Source organism: Poecile atricapillus, chromosome 20 (assembly GCF_030490865.1).
Source record: "Poecile atricapillus isolate bPoeAtr1 chromosome 20, bPoeAtr1.hap1, whole genome shotgun sequence".
Lineage (NCBI taxonomy): Eukaryota > Metazoa > Chordata > Aves > Passeriformes > Paridae > Poecile > Poecile atricapillus.
The window spans coordinates 10,007,697-10,024,060 of record NC_081268.1 but is presented as its reverse complement, the minus strand read 5'-3'; the positions used below and the strand labels follow the sequence as shown (position 1 = coordinate 10,024,060).

At 47.5% G+C, this 16,364-nt stretch overlaps 1 protein-coding gene across 2 annotated transcripts in view; it reads left to right on the top strand.

Moving 5' to 3' along the window:
- PNPLA7 (patatin like phospholipase domain containing 7) overlaps window positions 1-16,364 on the top strand; it is a 100,840-nt gene that overhangs the window by 68,405 nt on the left and 16,071 nt on the right. For both annotated transcript variants that reach the window (XM_058853469.1, XM_058853468.1), the window contains exons 26-28: window positions 5,545-5,701; window positions 12,203-12,319; window positions 16,154-16,223. In XM_058853469.1, the coding sequence (XP_058709452.1) occupies window positions 5,545-5,701; window positions 12,203-12,319; window positions 16,154-16,223 (344 nt within the window). The remainder of the gene's footprint in view (window positions 1-5,544; window positions 5,702-12,202; window positions 12,320-16,153; window positions 16,224-16,364) is intronic.

Here is a 16,364-nt window from a genome sequence, read left to right as displayed (position 1 = left end):
GCCAAGGGGAAAAGGCTCCTGAGCTCTGGCTTAAGGATGTGGTGGGAATCTGAGAGCAAAGCTAAGTGGGAGGGTGGAATGAGGTTGTTGTTAATGGAGGGGAAGACAAGAAAAATTCAGGTCTCTGGATCAATAGTTGTGGGCTGTGGGTGGGAAAAAGCTTCCTCCAGGGCAGCTGCTGGGAGAGATCCTGCTGATTGTTGGATGTTAGGATGGGAACCCAGTAATGTGGGGTTATTCCCTGTGTTTAGCTTAGAAGTGGTGCTTAGTTGATTAATTATGTTGTCAAGATTGGAAAGGTCCTTGGAAGTGCTCACGTAGAACCATGGCTGCAGAAATGCAGGGGTCTGTGCTCCTTTGGAGCTGGCAGAAAGTCACTGCAATAATTCTGGCTGATTTATGATGCTGGGAAGTTTTATGGTCAGGAAAGCTGGGAAATAATGTTATTGGAAAGATATAACCAGGATTAGATTTCAAAGCAGTGTTTGGGTATATTGCTGCTGCTGCAAAGGCTCCAAGGTGCCAGTTGGAGACAGTCCAGTTGCAACTTGTAGCAGACTTGCTCCATTTCTGAGCCAGTGACTGAACCACTCAATGCCAGGTTCAGCCACAGAACACACCAAAAAATGCTGCTGTTTATGTAAAGAGGCTTTTCCTTATGTCACCTTTCCTGATGCCACTCCATGTAGCTCTTCACATAAACAACATCCAATTTCCACTCACCTCAGTACAAAGAACACCTCCACAGTGACCCCAAGAAGGATCTAGAACCACCACCACGCCCCTGTTTTGGGTCCCTGAAGTGTCACTGGTTCCCTGTGCTGGACATGGTGGATTTCAGGATGTGCTGAATCCTGAAGTCCAATCCTGTGGGCCTGGAAGCTCAAGCACTTCAGTTTATTTCATTCAGGGAGATCTTCATCCTGCTGAGCCAGTTAGGAGGAGAAATGGGGGCTGGTGAGGCTGAATGCCTGAGCTGCATTCCTCTTTGAATCCAGCTTCCTTTCTGAAGCTGATGTGGACTTTGGGGATGGTTGAGCTCAACCTTGCCTGGCTGCCCTGGTCTGAAAACAGAGTGACCCCTCTGGCTGCTCCCAGGCTTGGGTTGTTCTTCCAGATACAGGCAGCACCCTGTTGCTGTGTTAAAGGGGAAAATATTGGTGCACAAAATACTGGTTTTGTATTGATTGTGTTTCCTTGAGCCCCTGGGCAGGGAGGACAGCCTGCTTTCCTGCTGGCACTTTGATCTGGGATATCCTGCTGCATTGGCTGCCTTCTCCTGAGCTGGATTAATCCCAGCTCTGGCAGCACGTGCAGAGCTGGCACATGCACAGCTCGCAGGGGAATTTTCCTTTTATCAGTTCTGCTCTGGCCTTCGTGCATTACAGTCACATGCCAGCAGCACTTCCCCAGGGGATGAAAGCAAGGGCTCATTTCAGCAGCAGGAATTTTCCTGCAAGACCTTCTGGCAGAAAGGCTGAGCTCTCTGTGTGTGTTGGGCTGAGGTATTTAGGGAAGCAGGTTTCCAACCCTTTTAACTCCTCTCCCTGCTTTGTGGTCATTTCTTTCCCAGAATCACAGAATATCCTGAGCAGGAGGGACCCCCAGGATCACTCAGCTCTGCCCAGACCCCCCAACATCCCACCCTGGGCATCCCTGGAGCTCTGGCAGCCTCGGGGCCGTGCCCATTCCCTGGGGAGCCTGGGCAGTGCCAGCAGCCTCTGGGGGAAGAACCTTGCCCTGATCTGCAGCCTGAGCCTGGCCTGGCCCAGCTCCAGCCGTTCCCTGCCTGCTGTCCCTGTCCCAGAGCAGAGATCAGAGCTGTCCCCGTTCTTCCCCTCACAAGGAAGCTGTAACTGCAGTGAGGTTTCCCCTCAGTCTCCTCTCATCCAGCTGACCAGACCAAGTGACCTCTTTGTGACCATGAGTAGCAAACAAGGAATGGTTGGAGTTTAGCCAGCAGAGCTCCTGGAGGCTCATTCAGCACGGGGATCACGATGTTGTGAGTGCAGAAAGCAGCACTTGGGGCAGCTGGTGCTCAGAGCAGCCCCTGTTTTGTGTTGCTCAGGTCAGGCTGAGGCAGTGGCAGGGCTGAGAACAGAGCCTGGCTCTTCCTCGAGCTGCTTGGTGCTGGTTCAGCTCTCTGCAAAGGGCATTAATGAACCCAGGCTGTCCTAGGCAGTGAGTACAATGGAAAAGAGTTTCTATTCAGACACTGATTGCACCTCCTGGGCAAATCTTTGGGTTCTGATAGAAAATATCTGAAAGTCATCTTGTAGGTCATTGTTCCTAGGGCCCTTGTCGGTGTCCTGGGGCAGTGTTAGTCCTGGCAGGGGAGATTCTCCATCCAGCTGCTCCTTCAGGCAGCTCCAGGGACACACTGTGTGAGCATCCCATCTCTGGGCTTCTCCTTCCTCCCCTGTCCCTTTCCTCTGCAGGGAGTGACATTCAGCTCTGTGTCACCCAGGAGCTTTTCCCTGTCCCCGTGTTGTCACTGCAGGTACTGGCATGAGCCACCTCCCTTTGTTCTCCTCCTGCCCAACACTTGTATTTCTGCGTTTCCCTAAACCAGGACACATCCCCTGTGAAATTGGGCCTGGTATTACAAGAAGTGCACAGTCCCTGGGTTTTTTTCTGCACTAGTCCTCTGGCTGTTAACATGGATCTTGCTCCTGGCTTCAATTTCTTTTTCTCCTCAGTTTGCAGGTGCCCAGTGCAGCTCTGTGGGAGCCCAGGGATGCTGTCAGAGGGGATGTGAGTGCCTGGCAGGGCACCAGCACACGCTTCCCTTGGCAGCCTGCCCCTGTTTGTGGAGCTGGGAAGAAGTGCCCAGGAAAGAACCAACTGCAAGGAGTTGTTGAGAACTCCCATGTAGTAACATTGCTGGGACAGTGATGGCCTAAAGATGTAGGGAGAAAGGGAAAAGAAAATCCCCATTTCTGTCTTTCAGGAGGTCAGGTGGTACCTGGAAAAGAGTAGAAAAGGAGAAAAGGAGGAACATTTGTCTTTTTTCAGGATTTAGTTTGAAAATTGCAGGAGTGCTCCTGCTCAGGGTGTTGGGGCTGGAAGAATCAGCTTTGTGGTTGTGTGTAAATGAAATACAATTTAGTCAGGCAGCTGATGGGAGGTCCTTTTACAAGCAAGAAAAGAACTTTGATTCCCATCTTGCTTTGGGACCAGTGAATCTGTTGGAGATCTGTCACATTAGTGGGATATTGGCAGGGACTCTGTAGATGCACCAGGAGGGGATGGCTTGCCAATAAAAGTAATAATGATCTTCTGTTATTCATGCAAAGGCATCATGCAGCAAAGTAGGAACAAATCCAGAGTGCTCACATCAAATCCTTTGTATTTATGGATGTGTGAATCAGAAGAAACAGTTAAAGGGAGGGAATCCAGTCTGGAGCTACTCATGGCCTGTTTAAAATTGTCCTCCAAGCAGGAAATGCTTCAGGGTTCTTTACCTGCCCTAAGAAAGGGACCTGATGAGAGCAGGAGGTGTAGGGAAAGGTTTGCTCCTTGCTGGAATATCGGGGCTGAGGCAGTGGGAAGTGCCAGGCACGAGCAGCAGAGTGCAAAAATAGCTGCACTCTAAAAGCCTAAAAACAATGGGCAGGATAAAAGTAGAACTTCCTTAACTCAGGACATCTTGTGGGAAGAAGCAGTAGGAGATGAGGAGAAGGGGAATTTGGAGAGGAAAGCAAAATGAGCCATTTTCTGCTGTTGGATTGCAGCAGCACAGATCTGTCATTGAAGTCATTTACACCCAGTATAACCACGAACCTGTCCCAAAGCATTTCAGCAGCTGGAGGGGATTTATTTGGATGGAAAGAATGTGTTCAGCATAGCTTGGCCAAACGACACCTACGGTGGACTTGGCAGCTGTTAGCAAGTATTTATAGGATGTAAACAGCAAGGGGAAGGAGGATGGAAATAGAGCAAACTGTGGGGGACAGAAAATGGGATGAAAATGGAAAAAGGAAGATTTTCTTACTGCTTTAGGCCTAGACTGCAAAGCATCCATCCAGATGGGATGAACTAATCAAAAATGCTTCTTATTTACTGGACAAAGCATTTGAAAGCAGAGGCTGTAGCTTTGGACTGCTTGGAAGGTTTGCCTCCCCTGCAGGGTCCTGTGTTTCTGTAATGGTTCTGTGGGATGGATCCCTCTCCCACCAGGGGATAAAAGATCAGATTTGATCAGATGTTCATGGGATGAGATCAAACATTGCACCTCTGCTCTCTCATTTCTGATGGTGGGGAGCAGTGAGTGCTTCAGAAACAAGTGTTTGCAGCAATTAGCAGCTTCTGAGCCTCCTGAACACCAGCTTGCACCTCCCATTTGTCATGTTTAGTAGCCACTGACAGCCTGGTACCTTTGATTCATCCTTTCCACATTTAAATCCATTTGTGATTTGACCTCTCCAGCATGTGGTAACAGAGGCTTCCCCAGTTTGTGCTCTACATACACCTGTCTGCAAATTCTTTCCTTTCCATTAAAATCTCTGCACGGTGATATCATTGCTGGCCCTGCATGTTTCTCACCAGCCAGGATCTTCCCCAGTCAGTGATTCTGAGTTTACTTTCTCCTCATGTGAAGTCCATCCCATATTCTGGTCACCTTTTGTGTTTCTCTCTGTCATTTTTTAGTTCTGCTCTTTTTTTGGGTGAGAAGTCTGAGCTTGCTCACAGTTTTCCAAGCACTGGCCCATCCTAGATGTGTATTCTTATGTTTTCTGTTTTATTCTGGCTTTTTTGATTTGCAACTTGAACTTGCACTGAACAGTAGGTTCATATTTTTCTGGGAATATCCCCAGGGCTTCCCAAATCCATGTGAGCAGAGCTGGATAAGAGCTGGGGCGTTGCTGCTTCTGTTTTCCTCCCATCATCAGAGGTTCATCTGTTGTTTATCACCTGACTCCATTGTTCAGAATTCCTTCTGCATTTGAAGTATCAAGGAATATGTTTATTCTCCTGAAAGAATCTGTCATCCTCAAAAGTTGCCTCCTCATCTGCCCCTCTCCTGTGTTTATGTGCAGACTCAACCTGTGCCCTCTCATTGCTGTTCATCTCTGCTTGCTTTTGTTTCCACATTCGAATTCATTATTAACCCATGTGGTGCCCCCTCCCAGTACCCCAGGCTGGCTCAATTTCTGTGGAGAATCATTGGGAAAGAAGCTCATGGGAAGGTCTCTGAGCTCCAGCCTTTCCTGGCTGCTCTGGAAGGTTGATTCTGCTCCCTCAAATCCACGCTGACGTTCCCCTCGCCCATCCACCAGCTCAGCTCTTGGCTGCTTCCATCTCCCTGCCTTTCCCACTGATCCAGGCTGCGTGGTCGTGTTCCCTCGGATCCTCTGGGAGTCTCTGGGAGGATTCCTGCATTCCTAATGTTTGTTCCTGGCACCGGGGCTTGTTTAGCAAGAGATTGGCAGCTCAGCTGGCGCGGGCCCGGCTTCCTTAGAAGGCACCATTCATCACCAGTGTTTGCACTCCTTCAGGGACTCTTTGGCTGACAGTGGCTTTCCTTTCCCTCCCTTGGCACAGGGGCTGCTCCCAGGTGGGCGTTATCCGGGCGCTGATCGAGGCTGGAATTCCCGTGGACATGATCGGGGGCACTTCCATCGGCGCCTTCATGAGCGCCCTGTACGCCGAGGAGCGCAGCTACAACCAGATGAGGATCAAAGCTCGCCAGTGGGCCATGGTAAGCACTGGGAATGCTGAATTCCATCCCATGGGAATGCTGAATTCCTCCCATGGGAATGCTGAATTCCTCCCATGGGAATGCTGAATTCCTCCCATGGGAATGCTGAGTTCCTCCCATGGGAATGCTGAGTTCCATCCTATGGGAATGCTGAGTTCCCTCCCATGGGAATGCTGAGTTCCCCCCCATGGGAATGCTGAGTTCCATCCCATGGAAATGCTGAGTTCCCTCCCATGGGAATGCTGAATTCCCTCCCATGGGAATGCTGAGTTCCATCCCATGGGAATGCTGAGTTCCATCCCATGGGAATGCTGAATTCCATCCTATGGGAATGCTGAATTCCATCCCATGGGAATGCTGAATTCCTCCCATGGGAATGCTGAATTCCATCCCATGGGAATGCTGAGTTCCATCCCATGGGAATGCTGAATTCCCTCCCATGGGAATGCTGAATTCCTCCCATGGGAATGCTGAATTCCTCCCATGGGAATGCTGAATTCCATGCCATGGGAATGCTGAATTCCTCCCATGGGAATGCTGAGTTCCCCTCCCATGGGAATGCTGAATTCCCTCCCATGGGAATGCTGAGTTCCTCCGATGGGAATGCTGAGTTCCTCCCATGGGAATGCTGAATTCCTCCCATGGGAATGCTGAATTCCCCCCCATGGGAATGCTGAATTCCCTCCCATGGGAATGCTGAGTTCCATCCTATGGGAATGCTGAGTTCCATCCCATGGGAATGCTGAGTTCCATCCCATGGGAATGCTGAGTTCCATCCCATGGGAATGCTGAGTTCCCTCCCATGGGAATGCTGAGTTTCATCCCATGGGAATGCTGAGTTCCATCCCATGGGAATGCTGAGTTCCCTCCCATGGGAATGCTGAGTTCCATCCCATGGGAATGCTGAATTCCATGCCATGGGAATGCTGAGTTTCCCCCCATGGGAATGCTGAGTTTCCCCCCATGGGAATGCTGAGTTTCATCCCATGGGAATGCTGAGTTTCCCCCCATGGGAATGCAGAGTTCCCTCCCATGGGAGTGCTGAATTTCATCCCATGGGAATGCTGAGTTCCCTCCCATGGGAATGCTGAGTTCCCTCCTTGAGTGGAGCAAGGCCCAGGCACAGCAGGGCATGAGCAGCACCCAGGAAGGTGCAGCCTCTGGAAATTCAGTGTCTGTGCCACAGAACCAGCCCTGCCAGGCAGTGGTGGATCACCTGGAAAAGCTGCTCCATGTCCAAGGAGTCAGGAGGGAACTGCCTGGCTCAGCCCTGCCCAAATCCTGGTCACGCTGGCAAGGCACAGTGATGTTGTTTCAGCGTGCTCACCTGTGGTTATCTTTGTTTTATCTTCTTTTTTGTGTGCTGGGACCTGTTTCCTTTCCCAGCTCTCAACAAATGTGTTTCTTTTTTGTGTAATTCTCTCTCTTTCTCTCATGCTGTCATGTGTCAGTGGAACTGAGTGACAGAGGTAATCCTTCTCTAAATAACTCCCAAATGTGTCACTCCTGGTCCTGCCTGTGCCCTCCACAGCACTGGGGCTCCGGGTCAGGAGAAATTCCTAACTTTCAATATTTAGTACAAACAAAAACTTATTTTCAAAGTTAACCCAAGTTTTGGGAAGGTTGTTTTAAATAGTGATTTCAGTGGGTGAGTTTATTTACTGTGGAATCAAAGATTGGTTTGGGTTGGGTGGGACCTTAGAGATCATCTCATTCCACCCCCTGCCATGGGTGGAATGAATTTCCACTATCCCAGGGTGCTCCAGGACCATCCAGCCTGGCCTTGGAGTTATTTATTGATCAGATGTTGGATGAAAGCTGTCCCAGGTGACACTGGTTCAGTCTGACTGAAGGTGAGGTTATTTCTGAAGTTTGCTGATTGCAAGTTTGTATTCTTCATATCAAATCCACATTTTCCTGTAGATTTTCTTACTGAAAATGAAGTGACATAGGGAAATTTATAAATGAGATTAAGAGTCTTAGGTCTTGTGTTTCAGTGGGAAATAGGACCCTGTCACTGGCACTGTTTATGTCTCATAAGGATCCTCTAATCTGCTGTGGTTTTGTAACAAAAACTGTCTCTTGGAAGCTGGATTGTCTGAGGCACTAAAATCCAGATTGGGATGTTTGTGCTGTCCCAGTGGGCAGAGCCCTGTGGGACTGATTCACCTCCCCATCACTGCTTGCCAGAAGAAAATGGATTTTATGCTTTTTATTTAAGAACTGCCTGTGCCTGGCTGGTTTGGGAAGCACCCAAAACATAAACTGTTTATGATCCAGAGCAGTTTGCTGGAATCACAAACCTGGGGGAGGCTCAAGATTAAAGACATAAAACCAACTGCACTGAATTGTGTCAGACATCCCTTTAACCTTGCTCTTTCCCACCTTGTGCCTCCAGGGCAGCATCTCAGTGGGTGCTGATGCCTCCCTGCAGTGCTTTCCCTGCCTCCAGCACTCTGGGGCTCTCTCCCAGCTCTTGGTTAAGCTGCAGCCATGGAATTTTCCTCTGTGCATTTGTCCAGAGGTTTCTCAGGACTGCGTTCCCACTCTGGAGCTTGCCAGAGCTGGAATCACAGTCACTTTTATCAGGAATAGTTAGAGATGAAATGAAAGCATTTAATCTGGTGATTAACTTTTGAGCACAAATTACAAAAGCTCAGAGAACATTTCATAAGGTAAAAGGCGATTTTTTGGACCAGCCTGAGGCTGTTTCAGGTGTTGGTGCCTTGAAAACTGCAAATAATTAGTGGGAGAGGTGATTGACCTCTGTTAGAGCAAACATTTCATCTTATTAATGAAGAATGGATTTTCATGAGCACTTGCATGAGTGTTCTTGCAGGTCCACATCCAGCTCAGAAATTGTCTGAGGGTTTGAGGAAGGTAAAAGCAAAGCCTGCTCTGTTTGAAGTCCTTTCCACTGGTACCAGCAGTGTCCAGCAGGCTGCAGGCTGAAGAGAGCCATGAAATCCCCTCTCCAAGATCACAATGTGCAGAGAGTTTGGGGGATTAGAAATGTTTCATCAGTGGCTGTTCTGAGGTGTTGGCTCTTGTGTGGTGTTAATACCCAGCAGGGAGAGGAGAAAGGAGCCCCAGGGTGTGAGAAACAGGCAGGAGTTCTCCTGGGAGTTCTTGGAAGATCCAGGATTCTGCTCCAGGACCTGCTGATCCTGCTCCTCTGGAGCTCTGAGCTTGTGCTGCTGAAGCCTGGGACCACTTGGGAAATGTCTCCAGTGGGATGGATTAGTTAACTCTGAGCTTTTCTTATCTATTTTTTAATCCATCAGACCAAATGCTGTTTGTCCTGCATTAATTTCTCTTTTTGGTATTTTTAGAAGTTGGCATCTCTCTGGCTGTACACTTGGTGCTGGGAGAAGGGATATTTTTAATGGGATGTATTTTCTGCACCTAATGAAGCAGCAATGAAATAAATTACTCTTGTCAAAACAAAGGGGGAAATATGAAAATTCCCAGTCAGATTAGTTACTGTTTATTGTGTCTGTGTGTCTCTTCTGTACCTCTCTTTAACCAGCAAAGCAAACAAGCCAAAGCTTTAGTGTTTGCAGATTATTGTTTGTTTATTTTTTAATTGGAGGATTAGTATCTCAAAGCAGAAATACTTCACAAAGATGGAATATTCTTTGAAAGGAACACAGTGTGTGTGGGGCTAAAATGCTGCTCCTATGGGAATGAGGGCTGGCTGGGTGGGACACTCACATCATTTGCTGCCTGTCACTGTCTGGTGGCACTGACAGCTCAAATAAATGTGGGGGTTCTGCCTCTGACCTTGCACCATTTGTACATTGGGAGATCCAGCTTTAATGAGCTGATCTGGCCAGAAATTAGTCCTGTTTGTTTTTTTCCCTGTCATGTCAGTTTTCATCCAGCTCTGAGTTATATTTTTATTTTATTGATTTAACTTTTTTTTTCTGTGTGATTTCCTTTCCTTTACCTTTCATTTACCTTTACAGGTGAATGCTGAGAAGGCTCTGCATGATCTTTTGAGTAGTTTAAAATATACTGGATCTGTTTGAAATTTTTGTTGTTGCATAAGTTTTCCCATAGCCATGGGGGTATTTTATAGTCAGGAACATGGAAAAATCCTAGGATTATACTGGCTTTTCACACCAATTTGTCACAATGCTGCTTCAAAGAACAAAAGAGCCAGAGATGAAAATTCCTCTTGTCCATCATCTCGTGTCTTTGCTCTTGTCCTGCTCTGAGAGCAGAACCTTGTCCCTTCCTTGCTGAAGTGTTTTATACCCTAGGACCGCATTAAAAATTATTTAGGATTGAAGATCTTTTTAAAAACTAAGCTCATCTTGCAGCAGAGCTGTAGAAATGAAAGTTCATGAGAAGTTAATGAAGAATTGGGCAGGAATTGTTCCCTGGCAGGGTGGGCAGGCCCTGGCACAGGGTGCCCAGAGCAGCTGGGGCTGCCCCTGGATCCCTGGCAATGCCCAAGGCCAGGCTGGACAGGGCTGGGAGCAGCCTGGGATGGTGGGAGGTGTCCCTGCCATGGCTGGGGTGGAATGAAATGAGTTTTAAGGTCCTTCCAACCCAAACAATTCCATGATTCCATGACCTGCAAACCCTGAGAAGCACTGGCAGAGCTGTCTCAGGGCTGGGCTTCCCATCCTGGTGGTGTCAGGATGTCAAAGTCTTGGAGCTGCTGGAGCTGATCCCAGAGCTCCTGGTAGGAAGTGGAGCAGGAGCCAGAAGGCTCTGTCTGCCTCTCCAGGGGGTGATCTTTAACTGAATTTATCTGGGGAACAGGAGGCGGTTGCAGCTATTCCTGGAAGGCTGGAGGAGGCTGTTGGCCATCAGCTTCAGCCTAAAGGGCATCTTCCAGCTCTGAGAAATGAGAATATTAAGAAATAATTGTTAATTAGAAATATTTTGTCCATGGGCAAGATCACTGTCAGGATCAGGAGAAATGTGGATGCTCAGCTTTATAAATATAATTTGCAACGAGGGAAGCCCGATGGCTGATGCTGAGTGGGAGAGATTTTTCTTCAGTATTAAATAAAGGGCTCTTTGTAGATGCCTTTTCCCCTGATTTAATCATTCTGAAGAGACCTGATCCCTATTTTAGGTGCAGCACTAATTCCATCTCCTCTGAAGCTGTGGGTAGCAGTCTATAGTTAGGTTGGCACACTGTCCTCACCACATCAAACCCAGAGTGAAGATGTGAATGAAGCTGACGCTTCATCCTTGGGTTTGTGCTCATCCTTTTACATTCTCCCACATTTCCAGTTCCCATCCTTCTTCTTAATGATCTTTTTTTATCCCTGCACTCGTGTTCTCTGGGCAGATCCCTGATAGAAATTGGAAAGCAGCTGGACATGACGATGTAGGCTGATCCTGCTGCTCTTTAAATCACTGCCAGAGTAAAGGCAGAGCCAGATGTTGCTCACAGCTGCTCTAACAGCTGCCAGGTTTGAAGCTGTTCCATGTATCTGCCTGGGAAGGATGTTAAATTAGAGAGAACATATATAGAGAGAAAATATTTCACCTCATGGATGGAATTAATTGGGTTTTGTGGTCTTCTTTTACATTTTGACAATGATGTAATATATAAAACATTGCATTTTGTTAAGATTTATTAGGATTTGACAGCAATAGCTTGGTTATGGACAAATACTCTGGTCATAATGCCATAAAATTTAGGGATTTTCATCCTTTTCTCTTGTAGGTCAGTACATAGGTGTGATAATGCTGCTGAAATGGAAAAAAAAGGAATTAATGAAAGCTTAATTCCAGGATCTGTGTGTTGGAAGGGTTGGTGTGCAGGCACCTGTAGTGCTTTAACCAACCTGATGTGGTTTGGTTTCCCTTGCTGGTGCTGAGAGTTTGTAGCAGTTAAATGCTGGGTCCATAACACATCCCAATAACAGACTTTGGGAATGAAAAATAACAGACCCTGCTCCATAAAAAGTGTTTAAAGCTCTATACCATGTGCTTGACTGAACCTTGTTGAAGTCCCAGAGAATCCCAGACATCATTTTCAAAGTGCTTCCACTGAGGCAGAGAAAAGCTTTAAATCTGGGAGAAAAATTAGCTGTGATCCCCAAATGAGAAGAGATGGATGAAGGAATTCCTCTGCCATGGATTTATGGTTTCCTTCCCACACCACTGAACTCCACAGGTGCTGTGGGAAGGACAGTGAAGAGAAAGATAACTCAGAACATCTTTTTATTAATTTAAAAACAAAACACAAAGGATGGAGCTGTTTGGGGGAGCAATGCTTATTCCTGCAGAGCTTTATTGCAGGGCTTGCTTCTGCTTTGGGCTTTACTAAATGTAAATTTACCACCAAAGGGCTCCTGGTTGTGGATTTTGCAGCTGTGTTTCTGTCCCCTCAACACTTTGTGCACCTGTGATGCTTCCAGCATGTTCAGCTCTGAACTCTGGAATGTGATGTCTCTGGAATTGCACATATTCCCATGGATTCTGGCCTTCTGCTATTTACCTTTCAAATGCCTTTTTTTTTTTCCTTTTTAGGTTATGAACTCTGTGTTTAAGACTATTCTAGACTTGACATACCCAATAACCTCTATGTTTTCTGGAGCAGCTTTTAACAACAGCATCAACAACATCTTCAAAGACAAGCAGATAGAGGTAGGTTGTTTATTCACCTTATGGATAAGAAATTATGTCCCTGTTATTTTAATTATGCTCTGCTGGAGCAGAAATAGCTTTTTTTCCATGCTAATATGGAAATCTGGAGCTCTTGGGTGACTGGAAATGTGGTGAAACTGTGAATGTGGTGGTCCATGACTGCAGGAAGGAGCCTGTTCTATTTGGTGGATTTAGAAAACACAGCTGTAGATTATTTGTACCTATTTCAGTTTGACAAAGGGATCTCATTGTCTGAGAGAAGAAGTGAAAATTGTGACACTGAAGAAGAACAGCTGAGACTGCTCCATCATTATTTTTCTGCAAATCAGGTCTCAGAGACCTTCAGGGCACAGCAGAGAAGGGCTTGAACTGGGTTGCGATGGGTTTGGCTTTTTTGAATTTTACTTTTGAAGCTGGAGTGAGTTTTTCTGAGCAGCCTACTGAAAACTGCAGTAATGGCAGAGTCCTTTGTCTCCTGGCTTGCACTTGGTGACCTTTTTGTAGTTGCTGGGTGTTGTGTGTCCACCTGAGCCAAGAGCTGCCTTTGGAATCCACCTCTCCCCCTTCCCTCAGCAGCAGCAGATTGTAAAACACATTATTGATGTTTTATCTTCCTACATCACCCAGCTCAGAGAGTGTTTGGGTAGCCTTGGAATTTCACCTGATTTACAATTTTAACCAAATTATTCCAGTGTTTGCATCCTTGTGATGAAAGATCATGTAGCAAATTAACACTGTATAAACTTTAAATATATTTGGTAAAAATAATCCAAAACATTCTCTACCTAAATGCAAATTTCAAAGTAAGCGATTAATCATCGTGTGGCTTAAAATAGCAGCTTGCTGTGCAGAGGGGATGGTGCTGGAGACAAGCAAGTTTTAGAGAATCCTGGAATCACCAAGGTTGGAAAAGGCCTCAGATCCCTGAGCCCAACAATTCCCCCAGGACTGACAAGGCCACCACTGACCCCTGTCCCCAGGGATGTCCCACATCCACATGGCTTTTGAGCACTTCCAGGGATGGCCACCACTTCCAGTGACCTCACCACTTCCCTGGACAGCTCTTCCAATGCCAGACTACCCTTTCCACAGAGAAATTCTTCCTCCTGTCCAACCTAAACCTCCCCTGCTGCAACTTGAGGCTGTTCCTGTCTATCCCTGCTTTGGATTCCAGCAGTCAGTTCATTGTTCTTCCTTTTTAAGATGCAGCAGATTCCTTCCTTAGCAATTTCAACAGCTGTAGTTGCATATTCTGGTCTTTCCTTGCAGCCACAGGAAGGTTTTGTGCAAGGGAAATCCAGTCCTGAGGCATCCAGCAGCATCATCTCTGTGCAAGTGTGCTGACCACCACAGCCCCTCAGTCCATGCCCAGGGTTTCCTCATATGGGAAGAATTCCCTCAGATAAATAAGGAAAAATGTTGTGTAGCTCAGCCAGGAAAGAGGGAATTACTCCTTCATTGCAATTCCCCCTCTCAGTGTGGGGTAACCTGTCCTGGAACTGGGAGCTGCCCCAGGGTAAAGGGAGGTTGAGAAAGTAACAGGAGCTGAGGCAGGAACCTTGAGAAAGTATTTTGTCAGAGCATTTAAAGCATCCAAACTGCAAACATCCATCTTTTTCTCTCTAGCTGGGCTAGGTTTGGCTGGGTAACAATGATTTCTACCTGGAAATTCCTATCAATAAAAATTAATTACAGCTTACAAGCAGAGGTTGTGTTTGGGTTGTGCTTGGCCACAGCTGCTCTTTCCTGGGAGGATCTGTAGTGATCCCAGGAAAACCTGAATAGGTTTGGTGGGCTGACCCTCATGGCTCTAGAAAAGTTTAAAATTCAGGAGCTCTGGGCCAGATCCTCCCTTTTGCTGCTGTGGCTGTGAGGTGACACCCCTGTGCTTCCCACACGAGTCCTCACCCCTCTCCCACATGGGAGGCAGGAGCAGGAGCGCTTACGTTGAGCTGTTATTTCTGACACTCAAAGGGAGGTTTCCATTTTCTCTGAAATTTGCTCTCTGCCAACCCTTGTAATGTGGGTGTCTCCTGATTCCCAGCAGTGCTGCTCGTGTGGGGGCCCTGGTGACAAAAACCCCATCACTGCTTCCAGCCACTTCCCAAGCTGGGATCATCCATGTGAGACCCTCATCTCAAACCCAGGATGGGGCACTTGGACACACAAACCCAGGCCAGGGTGATTGAAGGAAATTTCTCAAGAAGTAGAGTTATTTTCCTCTTGAATTAGCCATCCTTCTCTGAGAACATCAGCCTCTGGAATTTTTATTCTCTGTGCCAGGATTCTTATCCCCATGCCAAAATGTCCTCATAAATCATCTCAACTGGGGGTTCAGGTGTGAGGAATCAGACAAGACTTTTATTAAGTCCTGGTTCAGACTTGAATGATGCTGTGTTCCAAAATCGGTGGAACAATCCCTGAGCAGTGAGATTTCATTGCTGTGTGGGAGGGCTTGGGTTAGTTTGCTTTGTGCAGGTGTTTGCAGGAACATGAAAGGAGGTGTCAGAGAGGCTTCTCTTCCCATTTCTCTGTTTTTGCTCAATCTGTGTTTGATGCACTGAGAACTTCAATCCCCAGAGTGTCTTCAGCATGGAGAGGCACCCCAATTTTCTTGTAATCACACTTTATTCATCCACTGTGAGCCCTCCCCAGTCCCACGGGCTTCACAGAGCTGCTGAAGAGATTAAACTCACCAGAAAAACCCCCTGATTCTTGGCAGTGCAGGATTTCAGGTTGAACAGCACAGAAATCACACCAGGAGTTGCAGCCTGACCAGTGAGGGAGGGTTTCCAGCTCCAGTGGTCCTGGAGTCCAAACCTGTGTTTGGTGTGAGTTGAAGCTGTGCTGGAGAAGGCCCAGACACCGTGTCCAGTGAACAAATGCTGCCTGGGAGAGCAGGTTTTCCTCTTCAGCTTTGAGTTTTCTGATTGACAGAGCAGCATCAGCTGTTCCCTGGGCACAAGCTCAGTTTACTCAGACAAGTCCTCCTGCTTCCCCTTGGCAGCTACCATTTCAGCAGGCACCATGGAAACTTTCCAAAACTGTCCTTCCTCCAGCAGAGCCCTGCACACTTGGGAGGTCACCTTCCCCTTTTTCCATCTGCTGGGAGGTGAGACACAGCTGAAACCAGAGGGAGAACTTCCCCAGGGCTGGGTGGTTTGGTCTGGCCCCACTGAATAAACTCTCAAAGCTCTTGGCTTAGCCATTCTTTTTGTGTCTCACCCTCCTCCTGTTCCACACTCCCCACTGTGAGATCCTCTCTAGAATCTTCCTGGAGTTCTGCCTTGCAGGTCCTTTGTTCCTGTAGCCAGTGCTCCAGAGTTTGGTGTTGTCCTCTTTGATTCCTGAAAATTCCTGAAGCAATGAGCCCTGGCTCCATCACCAGGAGGTACAAATTGACCATTGTTCAGTCAAGAGGCCATGGATCATGTTCTTCATGTCCTCCAGCACTGAACAGCCTCAGGATCCCTTGGGGTGGGAGTGACCATCAGGCCCTCACCCTTAAATTACAATAAAGACACCCTGCAGAAGCTGCCTGTGCTTTGTGTGAGGAGCTCTCTCTGCTGCCTCTGCACACTCTGCTGGAACAGGGGGTTCTTGCTACTGCAGGAAGGACATGAGGGCTTTTTCTGCCTTGGTTCTGAATGAATTGTTTGCATGAGAGAAAAATTCATGAATATAAACACAGGACTGAGGGTTTTTCTTCCATCCATGCAGGTGTGTGTCTGTAGCTCTGTCTGGTGAGGTCCAGAGGTTGTTGCTCTGCTGTGTGTCAGGCACAGGGCGTGGTCAGGTCTCAGATTTAGTAAAATTGGGATTCCTCTGTTGCAGGATTTGTGGATTCCTTACTTCACCATCACCACCGACATCACTGCCTCGGCCATGAGGGTGCACAGGGATGGTGAGTGTGGACATGGCCCCTCCAGGCCTTAAATCATCATGGGAGACTCCAGGGTCATCCCTTACTCCTGGAATTTGTCTCACCATTGAAATTTTGTCCTTGGGGCTGGCACAGGTGACACTGCCCATTCCTGCCATTCCA